General features: G+C 35.2%; 1 protein-coding gene across 5 annotated transcripts in view; it reads right to left on the bottom strand.

Annotated features, from left to right (window-relative positions):
- Nucleotides 1-5,485: 5,485 nt before the first annotated feature.
- Nucleotides 5,486-18,716, bottom strand: part of LOC106050915 (vesicular glutamate transporter 2.2-like) — a 28,837-nt gene continuing 15,606 nt past the window's right edge. For 4 of the 5 annotated variants that reach the window (XM_056009853.1, XM_056009836.1, XM_056009846.1 and 1 more), the window contains 10 exons: nt 17,737-17,879; nt 17,445-17,562; nt 16,833-16,920; nt 16,060-16,146; nt 15,088-15,221; nt 14,067-14,219; nt 12,765-12,897; nt 12,028-12,138; nt 11,670-11,797; nt 5,486-7,173 (listed from right to left, as the gene is read on the bottom strand). In XM_056009853.1, the coding sequence (XP_055865828.1) occupies nt 6,922-7,173; nt 11,670-11,797; nt 12,028-12,138; nt 12,765-12,897; nt 14,067-14,219; nt 15,088-15,221; nt 16,060-16,146; nt 16,833-16,920; nt 17,445-17,562; nt 17,737-17,879 (1,347 nt within the window). In that variant the 3' untranslated portion in view covers nt 5,486-6,921. The remainder of the gene's footprint in view (nt 7,174-11,669; nt 11,798-12,027; nt 12,139-12,764; nt 12,898-14,066; nt 14,220-15,087; nt 15,222-16,059; nt 16,147-16,832; nt 16,921-17,444; nt 17,563-17,736; nt 17,880-18,716) is intronic. The other variant, XM_056009863.1, reaches the window with a different exon arrangement.

The raw sequence follows: 18,716 nt of genomic DNA, 5'->3' as shown, positions 1-18,716 counted from the left end.
CTCGTCTGTAAGAATGTGTTCATGAAATGTGTGTTGTGTAGTCAGTCAGTGTATTAAAGTCATTCTAAGCGGATATGGTTTTCGACTCTGTTAGCATTATGTACATAACAATACTGTACGTATTATCATTTGCTAAACGTTGACTTCAACACTCTTTTGATGTCTTCGATGCTGTGTTTGGCTTCATCATTTTACTGGCCTTTGATGGCACTCCCTTTTGGTTTTTTTCTCCTTCCTCCCCCGTCTTTTGATGATTCCATTGAAACTTAACGAAAAAGAGGGATGAGAGAGGTTAAGCTAGAAAACATTGATATAACGCAGCAAAAAAAAAATTAAAAAATAGGGGCGACAATGAGCTCTTTAACAATACTTAATAAAAATTAACTGTTAACACATACACACAGCGCGAAATTGCAAACAACCCAATTTAATCACACCTCAATATGGGTATAAAGTTCTACTTTCTGCGATTTGAAAAGAAAAAGTAAGATTCTTTTTATTTATATTTAGGCTAATAACATAGACCTAAAAATGCTACATTTAATTATTTAAGGCTTACAAAAAAAGATATTATTTAATTAGAAAACAACCCCAATTGGAATTAATTTTTTTACCAATTATAATTAATGGCAAACTTATGCTTAGTATGAAGTCATTAATGATGAAAATTCTTACAATAATTACAATAATTTATATAGCGCTGTCACATCTGACATTTAATGAAAGGAGATTTTAAATGAAAGGTCATGGTATATTCACATACAAATCGCGTTTTTGAGAATGTACTAGGAGGAAGCAAGAGCTTTTCACATTAAGTAAGTGCCTCTCTAACCATTCTGCTTTCTCTTATCTTTTACTGGAATGGGTTGCATGGGTCAGCCAGGAAAACCAATGATTTAGCATATTTTAAGTCACGGATCAACATGCATGACTAGATTGACACATGAAATGCGTAGGACGTAACTATCTTATATTTTGGAAGAAACGTCTGTAATCTATAAGTAGTGATAGGCAAAAGTTAACTAAAAAGGTAGAAAATTTCAGTTAAACTTAAAAAAAATTAATTAATTAAGGCCCAAGTTTAACAGCCAAAATAAGTTTAGTTAAAATCGTAGTTTAATTAATTTTGTTTAGTTACTAATTAAAAGTTTAATTATAATTTGTACAACTTTTCAACATGTGGTCAGAGTTGAAACACACATCTCTGTTTATTGGTCATGTGATATCAATTATAAAAAAATGATGCAGTTAATAACTATTTAGTAAATGCACATTTGAAGAGGGTAAAGTAAGATGCTGGTAGAAGTTATGGGAGTCAATATTTGCACTTGAAAGAAGCAGTATTATAAAATGTTGTTAAACATTATATTCCTAAAGCTTCTGTGCAATATTATGAATGGGGTTGTTCTAAATTTTCTGTGAGTCACGTGGTGGTGTTTTATTTCTGTTTATAATGGGAATCTGATTTGTAAGTTAGGTCAATATTTAGTGGTTTTAATCAATGAATTGCGGCAAACAATAATTTGTTAACTGCAGGAACATGAAATGCACTGTTTTTATAGTCTTAAGACTTATTATTGAGATCTAAGTCTAAATCGACAGTTAGGCATATATGAATCTAAAAGCATTAGGATAACCAACTCTAGAAAAAAAAAATCTAATCCACACCCTCTCTGACCATAAAGTAAATAGATAAAAAAGCTTCAAACTCATTAGGCTGCTATTGTATTGTTTATAGTTTTATACAATACATATATTGAGGAGGGGGTAAAAATCCTCCCGCACCGAAAATATATGACATGCCATTTGTGGGCCGGTTTACATGGTAATGCCCGGGCCGATGTTGATACCCAGCCCGCTCCTGCTTGACTCCATTCAGTCCAAATACATAGATCTACCTACCATTTCTTTAAGGCAGTGTTTCCCAAACTTTTTCTTTAATGAAAAACTTCGCACATTCTAAGCATTTAGCGGAATACTTTGCTTTTTTTTTAGTTCCATGGTCAGATTAATTCACTTGTTGGACACTATATAATTATTCCAGTAATTTGTGGAACACATATTCAGGCCTCGCGGAAAACTAGGGTTCCGTAGAACACAGTTTGGGAAACACTGCTACGCTTGGTGTATTATGTAAGCAACATAATTATTATCCGAACCAGTATACTTAAACTTTAAAAATGTACTCTATAGAACTTCCCCCCCCCCTTTTTTTTTTTTTTTTTCAAATTAGACATGTAATATTTATGAGTGTTTTGGTGCAATTTATACACTTTTCACTCCAGATCTAAAGGTTCCTAAAGTCGTTCTATTTTTGACCAAATGTTTAAAAGGTTAATATGTGGTCTATAGTAATCCCAATACCTACCGAAAATTAAGTTTGCAAATAAAATTGGCTGGTCCCAAGAACATCTTGAAACATAAATTATGTGCAGTTTTAAGAATTATTAATATTTTATTTAAGTATAATTTACATATATCGATAAAGATTAAAAATAAGCTAAGGTTGGCACAGCAATGATGGCTGAAAAGGATTTTGGGAATAGCATGTCACCTATAGTCTTCTATCGCGCGTGCACTCGGACCTAAGTACATTGGTTACCGAACGTCGTATAACCTGAGACAAGACGAAACACGTTCTCCAAATCAGGTCCGTCTTACATGACGTCTCACCTTTTTAGAATACCTATAATCCGTGGTGACCGTAGGCACTAGTTGGGAAGAGGCTGTAGATGTCGGTTTTGACCTATCACTTACCGCCCTATACGCCGATCTGGTGGGAGGGGGTGAATCTATGTAAGACACCATTAGATCCTTTGTAAATTAATTTAATATTTAAAGCGGGGAAGGGAAAAAGGAGAAGTAATGGGGGACCAAACTATTGCTAAGAATGAGGAAGATATTTAATGCATGAATAAAGATTAGTTCGACACTATAGGTTTATATAACAGTCCCCAAAACATTAAAATGGTTTTCTGTGTGTTGATCATTAGAACAATCCCTCTCGTGTGAACTGAAGCCGTAAATACTCTCAGCCCACTAGCCTATATAAATACCCAGAACAGGCGCGTAGCTAAACGTCTTATTAATTTTTATCTTCATAATTCTTTTGACAGTAAAAAACAAGATTACAAATACAGTTTGTGTGGAAACACAAACTCAAAATCGGCCCCCGAAGTGGTCCACCCAGGCAGGCTTCAATATTTTCAGAAAGAACATCCAAATGAAATTATATCAAAGACAAATAAGAGATAAGAATGGAGAAAGAAGGTTGACAGATCTTGTGTAGTGCCCTAACGGTACAGCAGATCAAAGGATAGGTGCAAATGAATGCAAAGTTAGATGTGAACCTGGCCTAACTAGTTCCCCTTTCAGACCTTGTGGTCTATAGGGCAGATGATGTAAAGTTCATCTGTAATTGTGGCCTACGGTTAACGAGGGTGTCATGTAGCCAGCACAATGACCAACCGCCTTTACTTTTCCTCAACTAATGTCAGGTACCTATTAGAGTTGGGTGGACTCAGAGGCGCCTAAGGATTCCGAAGTTGAAAATCCTAGTCTTCACCAGGATTCGAACCCGGGGCCCCCGGTTTGGAAGCCAAGAGCTTTACCGCTCAGCTACCGGACCTCTCCAGGCCTAACTGAAGTCTTATAATTAATGTAATTGTTTTGAAAAGGCTCAATCTCTTATTCGAATGCTCATAAACATATATTTTTTTATTTACAATAAAAACAAAATTTTGGAAAATGGAGTTTACAAGATTACTATTCGTTTTAAATTAGGTCTAAATTATGATGCATACTAATTAGCTTTTTCTCTTTAAAAAACTGCTTGCATAACTGATTTTAAAAATTAGATTTTTCGCTTTCAGAAAAAAATGTAGCCGTTGAATCAGAACTTTGAATGGTCTAAAATATTGTGATGTCGGATTTTCAATCTTTTTTAGTTTACGAGATCTAAACGGGACGGACGGACAGACATTATGCACAAAACTAATAGCGTCTTTTCCCCTTTCGGGGGCCGCTAAAAATGGAAGCCAAATGATTGAATGAATTTACATTGAGAAAATTAATAACCTTTAATTTTTAAAATTTTCGTATTATATAATTCTGATATTTCGCAACTATTATTTAATTTTTTTTTAAGAAATCGCCATCAATTACACAGACCTTATACATATTAATGTGCATCAATCTATTTTTAGATTTGTTCCTATCGATGGGGTATGTACCCTAAGCTGTACGAGAAATTTCTTCTTCTTTTTTTCAGGCCTACATTAGGGCATTAATTGTCTAGACTAGTGTCTACATCTAGAAGTCTGTACACATGTAGAATGATGTAGACCTATTTGAGTCCACATTCTCTACCTTTTTAACATTGCACTTGATTTTTATTTCATACAGACAACGCATAACAAACAGCGCCCTACACTAATTCATGTGTTAATTAGAAACTTAAACTCTGCTAAGTGTTTTTCAGCCTGATTCAGGCAACCCGTGAAAAGCTCTAATGGCACTGGGGAAGAAAGAGGATTAGTACGAGTATGTCTAAACATATGACATAGGAAATGTGCCACTCTCGTTTTGTAGTATTTCATTAGGTTGTGTTTGTGTAGTTGTAAATTACGGTTTAGTGTTTTATGTATTTCTAAGCTACGGTTTAGTGTTTTATGTATTTCTAAGCTACGGTTTAGTGTTTTATGTATTTCTAAGCTACGGTTTAGTGTTTTATGTATTTCTAAGCTACGGTTTAGTGTTTTATGTATTTCTAAGCTACGGTTTAGTGTTTTATGTATTTCTAAGCTACGGTTTAGTGTTTTATGTATTTCTAAGCTACGGTTTAGTGTTTTATGTATTTCTAAGCTACGGTTTAGTGTTTTATGTATTTCTAAGCTACGGTTTAGTGTTTTATGTATTTCTAAGCTACGGTTTAGTGTTTTATGTATTTCTAAGCTACGGTTTAGTGTTTTATGTAGTTGTAAGCTACGTTTTTAGTGTTTTATGTAGTTGTAAGCTTTGTTTTACGTTTTATGTATTATTGCTAGTCTACTTTTTTGTCTTCTATTCTGGAGGGTCTTTTTTTAGAGATTTTACTAATGATGTTAATGAAGTTACTAATGGTGTTACTTTAATCAAATGAGAACGTTCGTTTCTGATCAATGTCACGATATTTTGTGTCTGTTCTACTTTCATTATTTTTCTATATACATTTATGTAAATTGGAAGCAGTAGTGGATATATAAGACTCTTCCTTTGGGTACATCTGAGTTTACTTTCATTGGTGTTGATTTGGAGCTATTTATTAATAATAGTTTGTTCTGTCCCTACCAGAAGTCCGGAATCCATTCTTGTAATAGATCAGTAATGCCAAAATATTAAAATATTTTTAGTAAAAAATTTGACTTGTCCAGTCTAGATATAGTTGGTCTATTATAGGTATGAGCGTCAGCACATTTTGACAAAAGAATGAAACAAACACTTTGAAGTTAACTCACTTGTGTACACATTTATTACACCTGGTACATTTTATTCATGTCATTCATCACTAATACAACACAATTGATCAAGTTCCAACAAAATGTCATTGCATTTGAAAACAATTCATGTTATTAGAAAATTACTTCTTGTAGTACAGTCATTGCACACAACATACAGCGTATACTCGTCAAATTTGTATTAGGACTACTAATAAAAGAAATGCAAAATGCCGCTGCTAGAAGGACAGAAAAAAAATGTCAGGACATTTACCCCCTACTTGACCAATGACCTGTTTCCATGTGCTTAGGTTCCGGTTGGATAAATAGCTACTGAAATGTATCAATATGACATAAGATAATTTTATGTTTGTGTTTGCTTAAATGCTTGTAGAAAATGTTTGTAAAATGTTTTATATGTTTCGGATGTTCCTTCAGAGTTGAGGATAATTTACTTCCTAGTCCAAACCTCCCACAGGACGACGGGGGATGGCAGGGGGACCCAGGACCATCGAGAAGTCCGAACGAAAGTCCAGCGCATACCATACGACTAGGCAGCCATCCAAATGTTGTTTCTTTTAGTACCAGATTTATCTTCTATCTTATAAAATACAGACGTTACTTCAAAAAAGAAGATGATTACGTTCACGCGTCAAGCAAGTTAACCAATGACTACAATTCTGCCAGTCAGTAGAGTACAACAAAATAGGAGCATAATTAAAGTATAGACATAGAAATAAATAAACTGGACAGAGGGGAAATTTTTATTCGCTCTTTTTGTTAAAGCTATCTAAATCAATATCGAAAAAAAAGCAAACATGGTCATGTAGACTTCTGTGAATCTCAATACAACAAAATACCTATAGACCTATTCCTCAGCCGTACATTAAAAAGGATCTAAATTATCAATAAATTTTTGTTTATGACTTCAGGCGAAGTCGTAAAAGAATGAGGCTGACATCCCAGCATCACTTCCTATTTTTTTTAATCTAGATTTTTGTTGAAATCTAATAGGAATTAATCAAGTAGGCTTTCATAAGTTCATTGTCACGAATAGATAAGGGATAACTTTTTTTAGGCTAGTCATGCAAATAATATTAGGCCTATAGAGTCTAGATTTAGATATAGACATCTAGAATTTAGAACCCTTAGAAGCTTTTTTATTTAAATTTGTACATATGCTAAATCTGAATAAAACAACTTTTGTTAAACATTGTCATTTAGAACTGCAGAAATTTCACGATTGATTTAAGCTTTGTCAAGTCTCTCTCTTTATATACATATCGGTCTAAGGGTATAGATCTACTCAAGTTTTAATCATTCCTACTAAGTATAAAATAGAGCTGCAAATGGAGCCATTACTGTACTCTGAGTTTGGTACTCACAACTGCCGTTATTATATTATGTTCATGTCTTAAAAGTTGTCCAAAATATATACATAATAAGGTCAATAAATACTATCTTGAAATGCCCCATAGTTTGAAGTAGTTTTAGCCGTCTTTGCTTTTGGAGTCTCTATACCTGAGCCTTCTGTTGATGCATTAATTCTCTGGGTATCGGATGGTGCGCCAATGAGTGTTTCAGACTCAGGCTGTGCCCATGGTTGTATGTTGCCAGAGGCAAAAATGCAATAAAATAGAACTCCAGCTAAATGAAGGCTTCCACCAACAATAAATAAATTGTGCCAGTCGAGCAATTTCTGTGGGGATAAAATGAATGCCTTCTCAGTATACATGCACATAAAATGAATGCCTTCTCAGTATACATGCACATAAAATGAATGCCTTCTCAGTATACATGCACATAAAATGAATGCCTTCTCAGTATACATGCACATAAAATGAATGCCTTCTCAGTATACATGCACATAAAATGAATGCCTTCTCAGTATACATGCACATAAAATGAATGCCTTCTCAGTATACATGCACATAAAATGAATGCCTTCTCAGTATACATGCACATAAAATGAATGCCTTCTCAGTATACATGCACATAAAATGAATGCCTTCTCAGTATACATGCACATAAAATGAATGCCTTCTCAGTATACATGCACATAAAATGAATGCCTTCTCAGTATACATGCACATAAAATGATGTATTGAAAGAATATTTTATAACCTATTCTATACACGTTCTTAAATCGAGACCTTACATCTTTAATCACTCTATGAACTTCTCTTATTTTGCAAACTGATGACATTTGTTTTTTTTTTAATCTTCAGCATAATGCAATGTATTGTTATAAAAACGCGGGTAGGGGTAACCGTTTGTGTGTGACCAGCCGCCATAGGATAGCCTATTGTGAGCGGTAAGTGACCAAGGACGGGCCTTCTGGCTAATACTGATGTGAACACTGTATGTGCAGATGGGCTGTGAGAAAAACGTAATAATCTATAAAAACTGGCATCAGGTCCTTGGCGTTTTAGTCATTTCATTAGTCAATGGCCTTCGGGGACCCTTTATAAAGCGAAAAAGATAGTCTAGACTAGTCTAGAGACTCTAGACGGTCCAGTACAGTTGAGTGAAGTACGAGACAAAGGATGCAGTTTAATACAACAATACATTTTTCTAAATTGAATCGATTGTACAGTCAATATTTGGTGCTTTTAGTTGTACAGTTTTATTATTTTTACACGCAGCTAATAAAGTAACACGCCATCTTGAGTTAGTTTTGTCATATTGTCCAGTCCTTGATCTAGTTGTGTCTTGTCCAGTTCTTGAGGTAGTTGTGTCATGTTATCCAGTTTTTCAGTTAGTTGTGTCATGTTATCCAGTTCTTCAGTTAGTTGTGTCATGTTATCCAGGTCTTCAGTTAGTTTTGTCATATTGTCCAGTCCTTGATCTAGTTGTGTCTTGTCCAGTTCTTGAGGTAGTTGTGTCATGTTATCCAGTTTTTCAGTTAGTTGTGTCATGTTATCCAGTTCTTCAGTTAGTTGTGTCATGTTATCCAGTTCTTCAGTTAGTTGTGTCATGTTATCCAGGTCTTCAGTTAGTTGTGTCATGTTATCCAGTTCTTCAGTTAATTGTGTCATGTTATCCAGTTTTTCAGTTAGTTGTGTCATGTTATCCAGTTCTTCAGTTAGTTGTGTCATGTTATCCAGTTCTTCAGTTAGTTGTGTCATGTTATCCAGTTCTTCAGTTAGTTGTGTCATGTTATCCAGTTTTTCAGTTAGTTGTGTCATGTTATCCAGTTCTTCAGTTAGTTGTGTCATGTTATCCAGTTTTTCAGTTAGTTGTGTCATGTTATCCAGTTCTTCAGTTAGTTGTGTCATGTTGTCCAGTTCTTCAGTTAATTGTGTCATGTTGTCCAGTTCTTCAGTTAGTTGTGTCATGTTATCCAGTTCTTCAGTTAATTGTGTCATGTTATCCAGGTCTTCAGTTAGTTGTGTCATGTTATCCAGTTCTTCAGTTAATTGTGTCATGTTATCCAGTTCTTCAGTTAATTGTGTCATGTTGTCCAGTTCTTCAGTTAGTTGTGTCATGTTATCCAGTTCTTCAGTTAGTTGTGTCATGTTATCCAGGTCTTCAGTTAGTTGTGTCATGTTATCCAGTTCTTCAGTTAATTGTGTCATGTTGTCCAGTTTTTCAGTTAGTTGTGTCATGTTATCCAGTTTTTCAGTTAGTTGTGTCATGTTATCCAGTTCTTCAGTTAGTTGTGTCATGTTATCCAGGTCTTCAGTTAGTTGTGTCATGTTATCCAGTTCTTCAGTTAGTTGTGTCATGTTATCCAGTTCTTCAGTTAGTTGTGTCATGTTATCCAGTTCTTCAGTTAGTTGTGTCATGTTATCCAGTTCTTCAGTTAGTTGTGTCATGTTATCCAGTTCTTCAGTTAGTTGTGTCATGTTATCCAGTTTTTCAGTTAGTTGTGTCATGTTATCCAGGTCTTCAGTTAGTTGTGTCATGTTATCCAGGTCTTCAGTTAGTTGTGTCATGTTATCCAGTTCTTCAGTTAGTTGTGTCATGTTATCCAGTTCTTCAGTTAATTGTGTCATGTTGTCCAGTTCTTCAGTTAGTTGTGTCATGTTATCCAGTTCTTCAGTTAGTTGTGTCATGTTATCCAGGTCTTCAGTTAGTTGTGTCATGTTATCCAGTTCTTCAGTTAATTGTGTCATGTTGTCCAGTTTTTCAGTTAGTTGTGTCATGTTATCCAGTTCTTCAGTTAGTTGTGTCATGTTATCCAGTTCTTCAGTTAGTTGTGTCATGTTATCCAGGTCTTCAGTTAGTTGTGTCATGTTATCCAGTTCTTCAGCTAGTTGTGTCATGTTATCCAGTTCTTCAGTTAGTTGTGTCATATTATCCAGGTCTTCAGTTAGTTGTGTCATGTTATCCAGTTCTTCAGTTAGTTGTGTCATGTTATCCAGTTCTTCAGTTAGTTGTGTCATGTTATCCAGGTCTTCAGTTAGTTGTGTCATGTTATCCAGTTTTTCAGTTAGTTGTGTCATGTTATCCAGTTCTTCAGTTAGTTGTGTCATGTTATCCAGTTCTTCAGTTAGTTGTGTCATGTTGTCCAGTTCTTCAGTTAATTGTGTCATGTTGTCCAGTTCTTCAGTTAGTTGTGTCATGTTATCCAGTTCTTCAGTTAGTTGTGTCATGTTATCCAGTTCTTCAGTTAGTTGTGTCATGTTATCCAGTTCTTCAGTTAGTTGTGTCATGTTATCCAGTTCTTCAGTTAGTTGTGTCATGTTATCCAGTTTTTCAGTTAGTTGTGTCATGTTATCCAGGTCTTCAGTTAGTTGTGTCATGTTATCCAGGTCTTCAGTTAGTTGTGTCATGTTATCCAGTTCTTCAGTTAGTTGTGTCATGTTATCCAGTTCTTCAGTTAATTGTGTCATGTTATCCAGTTCTTCAGTTAGTTGTGTCATGTTATCCAGTTCTTCAGTTAGTTGTGTCATGTTATCCAGGTCTTCAGTTAGTTGTGTCATGTTATCCAGTTCTTCAGTTAATTGTGTCATGTTGTCCAGTTTTTCAGTTAGTTGTGTCATGTTATCCAGTTCTTCAGTTAGTTGTGTCATGTTATCCAGTTCTTCAGTTAGTTGTGTCATGTTATCCAGGTCTTCAGTTAGTTGTGTCATGTTATCCAGTTCTTCAGTTAGTTGTGTCATGTTATCCAGTTCTTCAGTTAGTTGTGTCATGTTATCCAGTTCTTCAGTTAGTTGTGTCATGTTATCCAGTTCTTCAGTTAGTTGTGTCATGTTATCCAGTTCTTCAGTTAGTTGTGTCATGTTATCCAGGTCTTCAGTTAGTTGTGTCATGTTATCCAGTTCTTCAGTTAGTTGTGTCATGTTATCCAGTTCTTCAGTTAGTTGTGTCATGTTATCCAGTTCTTCAGTTAGTTGTGTCATGTTATCCAGTTCTTCAGTTAGTTGTGTCATGTTATCCAGGTCTTCAGTTAGTTGTGTCATGTTATCCAGTTCTTCAGTTAGTTGTGTCATGTTATCCAGTTCTTCAGTTAGTTGTGTCATGTTATCCAGGTCTTCAGTTAGTTGTGTCATGTTATCCAGTTCTTCAGTTAGTTGTGTCATGTTATCCAGTTCTTCAGTTAGTTGTGTCATGTTATCCAGTTCTTCAGTTAGTTGTGTCATGTTATCCAGTTCTTCAGTTAGTTGTGTCATGTTATCCAGTTCTTCAGTTAGTTGTGTCATGTTATCCAGTTTTTCAGTTAGTTGTGTCATGTTATCCAGTTCTTCAGTTAGTTGTGTCATGTTGTCCAGTTCTTCAGTTAATTGTGTCATGTTGTCCAGTTCTTCAGTTAGTTGTGTCATGTTATCCAGTTCTTCAGTTAATTGTGTCATGTTATCCAGTTCTTCAGTTAGTTGTGTCATGTTATCCAGTTCTTCAGTTAATTGTGTCATGTTGTCCAGTTCTTCAGTTAATTGTGTCATGTTGTCCATCGATAGCATAGAGCTAGTTTGCGAGACGTTACAGTATTATAAAACGGACCATGTATTTTAAAACAAATATGACGAGATACCAGTTTTGAATAGTCACTAACATAATTTCTAACTACGGCAAACAGACAAAAATTATACTCTAACAAAATGCAATCATCATATATTACGTGAATGAGTCGCTATTACTTGTGAAGTTATTTACATTCCTAACTTACTCAACTACTATTGCTTCTTTATAATGATACATAATTAAAGCAAAAACAACAACAACAGAATTCTATAGAATATGGAGGCTTACATGCGTTTCACCAACTGTCTTGGCTGCCAGTAAAGTACTAACAATAGAGCCAGCTGTGCCTGTTCTGGAGATTCCCGTCAAAGGACCGACAAATTTAGGCGCGAGGTCAAGAGGATTTAATTGATATCCTGAAACAATTCAATTTTAGTTTACTATTATTTAAATTGTCACAACCTAAAAAACGTTGTACATCACTGTAATAAACATTCGGTTTTTATGGCATCTGTTTTAAACATATGTTTCGATGCAAACTGCATAGACAAAATGTTTTCATTAAAACTGCAATAGACATGATGTCTTCATGGAAACATGTCCGTAATTTTGTTCTCTGTGACACAACAATATCAGTAACACTTACCTGAAATAGAAAATGCACTAAAAGCCACACCAACACAGAATAGAACAGCGACTACGACGTAATCATTCAAGAAACCAATGGCCAGAATGCAAGCCCCCATAACTCCAAATCCTAAAGAGAAAAAATAAAATTAAGAGTTTGAAATATAAGAACAATCTTAAATATTAACTGGAGCGTGGTGACCCATGGGATAACCTATGTCCACCCTACTGTAGTTTAGAGTTTAGACCAATAGCTTCATGCCATGTCGTACAGACGAAAGACCTGTGATGCGGCAACAAGCTATTGGTCTAAACTGCCCACAGGTTGTGACGTTGCAGGTCAGTGTTCAGGACTTCTATAACGATTGGCCTCGGCTCTAGTGGCTGCCCTTGTATTCAACTAATTGAAGGGAGGTTAGTCGAATGCGAACGTCATGAACCAGTGAACCAGATCATCTTTACAGGCTAGAATCACCTGGCCCAGAGACCGCAAGTTTTACACAAACGTTAATTTCTTTTTGTTAAAATATATTTAGGTTCTAAAAATAATTTATACATAGATTTAAAAAATCGTGATTGTTATCTTTCTAAAACTATGATCAATATGTATCTAAATTATTTCATTGTATTGCAACCAACTCAATACAAAGTAGAGAATTCAATTAAAAAAAAAATATTCTCTAATTGGATACAATCATTGTTCCCAGACACTTTCAGTGTTTACATAGTAACATTTCAAGATACAAAGTTACTTACCTAATGTTTCGGCCAGTTTTCTTGAATTTGTTCGACTTAGTAGATTTTTATTTACTAGATAGTCAAAAACATTGCCACCAATCAACATTAGTACCACCATAAAGACGTGTGGAATTCCGCTCAATAGCCCGATCTGTCAGTAATAGAGATGTTTGGAGGAGCAAATTATGTTTGAAGTTACAGAATGGCTTTCGACAAGATGAAGTCAAAAGAAAGGAAAGGAAGTTACATATTGTCATTTTTTTACACTTTAGTTTGTGTCTTTGTTTGATCTAAAGTACGCCTTGTTAAGACTTTTTCGTTTTCAATAACACCGTCCATATTTTATTTCACGTACGCTGTTTAATGAACATGCATATATATCTAAAGAACATAGACTCACACACTTATTCCACTTATTATACTAAACATATCTCTAATATACACATAAACATGGCATGCCTGGTCACGAGGTTCTCGAGCCCTGCCCGCTGCCATTCACTTCCGTCCTGAACGAGTCTGGGATAGGGAGTAATCATTTTAATTTCTGAAGGAGCGTACAAATCAACAACTAAAATCAACAAACTAAACAAATCAACTAACTAAACAAATCAACAGACTAAACAAATCAATAAACTAAACAAATCAACAAACCAAGCAAATCAACAAACTAAATAAATCAATTAACTATACAAAATCAACAAACTTAACTAATCAACAAACTAAATAAATCAACAAACCAAACAAATCAACAAACCAAACAAATCAACAAACTAAACATCTCAACAAACTAAAACCAATAAACTATACAAAATCAACAAACTAAACAAATCAATAAACTATACAAAATCAACAAACTAAACAAATCAATAAACTATGCAAAATCAACAAATTAAACACACTAACAAACTATACAAAATCAAACATTTCTTCTTCAGAGCTGCTCTTCGCTAAAAACCGACATTTCTTTCAATGACCAAACAACATCCAAATGTGCACAACGAAACACTGTGTTACTTGTAGTAGTTAACAAAATGTTTGCAAATTACACACACACACACACACTCTAGGAGTGATTCATAAATATTTGTGTATGTTCTTGAAGAATTTATTTTGCTAGCTCTACATCAACATCCAATCCAAGTAATCACAGTAATAGTAATAATAATCTTTATTGTCCGTAAGGAACTTTGTCTTACAATGTGTACTTTACACCAAACAAACCACTGTAACTATAAAACAAAACCTAAAATGTAGGCAAGCAGAAGTTTATCCAAGTTTTCGGTGAGAATAATCTCCTGTTGTCTACACATGTCAACTTACCATTGCGGAATTCAGATGAGGGTAGACATCCTTATAATATTGCTGAACTTGCATTATGAGCATCACAAAGACAAAACATCTACAGAATGCACCAACGAACATCGCCCAGACTGGCATCGACGTCAGGATCTTACACCAAGGTGTCTTTTGGACCTAAACAAAAACATCCGTCGAGAGAAAAAAGAAATTACCATGAAGAGAACGTTTCAATACGTTTCATTAAAGGTGCAAACCTTTAAATACTTGGGTACTATCCTAGACAATAAACTAAATTTGGTTTCTTATAGTTAAATTGTTTTTTGTTTGGTGTAATGCACAAATTGTAAGACAAATTTCCTTACGGATAATAAAGATTATTATTATTATTATTATTATTATTATTTATTCGACAACAAATGAAAGTATCCAGCTTAATGACACCTTAACATTGTTCAATATTCGTGAGAAATAACAAAAAAAATGGTTCAGTTAGTGTTCAGCAGACGCTTCAACTCCAGTTGCGCGGCGAAAGCTCTTGTGAAATTGTGTGTTGGCCGCAGTCAGTGGTGTAGCTAGGGTGAGGGAGGGGGTCCAAATTTGAAAATTCCTCTGGGCCTCCACTTAAGGAAGCCCCCAAATGAGTGTCCGAAATTTGTTTTTACATAAAATATTACGCCATTATCTCATGTCACGATGTCGAATGTCAAAATGCAGGCGCCCCAAAAGAGGTCAAACCCCCTGAGCTCCCAAATCCCCCGCTACTTCACTGACCGCGGTGTTCAACCATTGAGCGAAATATAAACACAAGTTTAACAAAAATGTAAATTTATTGAATGATTGAGAATAATTTATATATTTATGTGACAAAATATGTGGTCACATCTGGGGCTGCCTAGCCAGGTGAAATGTTGCATTCTATATTAATCTTCGGCCGTATAGATTTTCTGCATTAAAATAAAAGGAATAGATATTTTTTTAAATGTCTTTTTAACAAAAGATAAACAATCTTTAAAATTGAAACTTTGGTCACTGAAATTCTTACCAAAGTCTTGCTTGGTGTGGAGGAACTATGGGATAGAAAGATGGCCCTCTCTGCTTCACACAGACCTGGATGCTTCTCGGGGGATTGGAAAGCGAAAAATGCATAGAAAACACTCCACACCACCCCAGCACCTCCTAGAAGACGAAATCAAAATGAACATTACAACAAGCCGTAGCACAGTTTGGGTTAACGGACATGTAAGAAAAAAAGCTGCTACTGGGTTGTCTGTCCATTTGATTGTATCTCACGATAGTTCTCAAAAACTAAAAATGCTATGAAAATCATATTCCCGCATCGCCTGTATCGTGCTCAGAAACATATGCGACGGTTTCTTCATCTTCACCCTTTTGTCTTTCACTAGTTTTATGATGTCAAAATATTTATATAGATTTGTCAACTTCGGGCAGGAGGGGCTCTGAATTCAAACCTCTGCTGCCTTGCAGCTATAGCCAAACATAGTCAAGACTTCGCGTGTCATCCCTGAGGTGAAATAAAGAGCCGGCGACCCTTAGGCAGCTTGCAGCACACAGTGCTACACCCTGGAAGAGTCTGCCACACCGCTGATCTCAAACTGTATCAGCACTTGTCATTTCTTTGGATACATCAGCTGCGTGGAGAAGGGAGAACTGCTGTTTGGGAAACATCGTTCTGACCATATCTAATGCCAAGGCATTCATATCATTTCTATGACCTGATCCATAGTGTTATTGTTAAAACAGAATCAATGCATATAAGAGCCACAGAGACGAAGCTAAAAAGAACAGACAAAATACACAAGACACACTGGGGAAAATTGTAACAAAAAAAAAACTCCGATGAAATTGAATGGACAATTAGACATTGACGGTGTGCAAGCAGTCTTTAAGATTTATGGGGAAATAATAAGTGTGTGCTGGGTGTCAGGTAAAAATAACGTAAGGTTTTTCAAGCTTGCTGCTCTATAAGTGATAGAAATGGACATCGAGTACCCACCATATATGTACATGATACTGCTCCAGCTAACATAGCAAAGACAAGCTCCAGTTGTAATACTTGCCACAGCAGGACTGAAATAAACTCCTGCGGAAGAGAGTGAGATAAAGGTGTTCAACCATTTCATCAGTATAGGAATAAGATACTTTTAAGAGTAAAATGGTGGATCGTACTTAAATAATGACTAAATCTTAATCTGCTTATGCGTTACATCACACTATGCTTCTATCCTTTTGTTTCCAATCAATAATTTAGGTTTTAGTTTTATTAATAGTCGAATAAGACTAAAAGATTTAAAAAAAAAAAACATTTAGAGTCTATCCTGGAACATATACCGGTATTTTGATTGAAATAGAACTCACAAATGATTTAATGTTTGTTTTTTTAACTGGGGGATTTCCCTGAATGATCAGGTGGTAGGAAAAAGAAAACATACACACATGAAAAATTTAGTGTTTCAATTATTAATCTATCATTTCATTTGCAACACCATCTTATTGATGCTTTTGTAACGAGAATATATTTTGTTATAATTTTCAATTTATCCCTAAATTACTTCTAGACTTCTTTTTTTTTATAGCCCAGAATGCAACTCGGTGACGGGGCAAAGCAAATACATGTTTTATTTTTTATACCAGAAATTTAGATCTTCATGATTTAAAAATCAATCTAGAAGTAGGTCAAAGTCATTCAACAATATCAGAATAGTATGTTCTCTGTGATGTGGTTGTGTTTGTTGACTTTAAGAAGAATACTAAAGAAATGTGTTGTACCTGCGTAGGCTAAAGTCATAAGTTGTGATCTTTGATATGCAGGAGTCCATGGACTAACAACACCGTTGAGAGCAGGCACTGTAATAGCCTGAATTCGTTAAAAAGAAAGATTATTTCATTAAGGTTATATTATTAGAATCATATGATTATATCCATTTTCCGGGATGTCGCTAGAGAGTGAGAGGTGACCCTCTTAGACACTAAAGTGTAGAAAAAAAAACATTTTTTTTATTACTAGATACCCGAACAAAACGTCTATGCTCTCTATAGTATCGTTTTTAACAGGAATTCTTGTTTCTCATTTGGTTGTTGATAATGACATGTAGGATCTGGTTAACAACATTAGCTAACTGCAGAGGGGGACATCAACATCATGGGACCTCTGATTATATTGTCGAAGTATGAAATTCGAATTCACTTTCATATTCTAGGAGGCTTATACAATTAAGTAACCAATATTGTATTCCTAAATATTAGCCATGGGAATTATCAGAATATAATTATCATGGTTGATCTCGTGAATAACTAATTTGATCAGAATATATTGATATTTTTTTACCATACATATTGTATCTAGATCTGTATAAACAAAGGAATTGAGTACGGGCTTACTTCGACAGAACCTTGAACAAATCTATACAGATGTATGAGCCAGATGTGATCAAACTCCATGACAAGTGGCAACAGGAGCTGCAGGATGCTGGATATAAATATCGTGCTAACGAAAATCCTGGAAATATTTCACAAAATCCGTCATCAGAGACAACCATAGAATGAAAGCTTACTTCATTTACATTCTTAATCATTTCAATTGTGTTTGAACATCTGAAAACAGGTTTACTTTCATCATTTCAATTTTATTTGAACCTTACCCTGTAAAATAGATGGACAAGTTTTTATTTACCATTTTGCGGAGTATCTCTGAACCAATATACCGCCTGGGAGTGAGAAGAGAATTTGACCAATGAAATAGAAAGTACCAAACAAAAGTGTAGTTGAACCTTTCCAGTTGACGACCTTGTCGCGCGTTGTGTTCTTGGTGCTGCACTGAAACAAAAAACAACAAATGTCATCGGTCAGTTAGATCTAGATTTTGATTTTACGTTTTTATCCTCAGCTTATCACCATAACAAAATTTATTACACCCAGGGCCGGCCTCAAAGGCAAACTAGACAGCCGCCTAGGAGGAGGTCAGAAACATTTCCGACAAGCCTGTCACGCTCCCGTCACCGACGAAACAATAAAATCGTCTTCTAAAAATTTGAGCCTCGACTTCATTATTCACTCTTCGTGGGCTGAAGTTTCGACAGACCGGATGGTACCGGGTCGGATATTGCCCTCGGGCCTAAGTTTGGGCATCAGTGCTTTTAACATATTTTAATTGTAAGACCTAGTGAGCATTATAACCCAAATCAGGCCGCACTTTGTAGATTTTAACATTTCTATCCATTTGAATTGTTTATTCTTCTGCATTAAATTATTATGTACACATACCGATATGCACTACTAGTGGCATCGCTAAATAAAAGAAGTACAATTTAACTAATTAATTGGTTTCCCGGCATCTTTGTTGCGCGTCCTATGCCATGCTTCAATGAATTGGATTCGTTAGCATGACTGGAAGCTGTGCTATTAGTTCGCTTAGTTTTAATATATACAAACATCTGATCTGATCAGTTTATAAATGATTTAATCCTTGAAGATGGTTTACATAAATTACTCTCTATGTGGAATTCCTTAGGATAATAGCGAGGCTAGTTTGTGCCTTATAAGAGGGGTGCCTTAGAGAACTTCGTCCCCTAAATGGAACTTCATAGAAATAGGGAGTTTTGTTTCCAAGCCAAACCCTCTTGTAGGATCTGTAGGATGCCTGAGGATGGGTTG

This window comes from Biomphalaria glabrata, chromosome 1 (genome assembly GCF_947242115.1).
Source record: "Biomphalaria glabrata chromosome 1, xgBioGlab47.1, whole genome shotgun sequence".
Lineage (NCBI taxonomy): Eukaryota > Metazoa > Mollusca > Gastropoda > Planorbidae > Biomphalaria > Biomphalaria glabrata.
The sequence above is the reverse complement of the archived record's forward strand: the minus strand, read 5'-3'. Positions and strand labels throughout refer to the sequence as shown.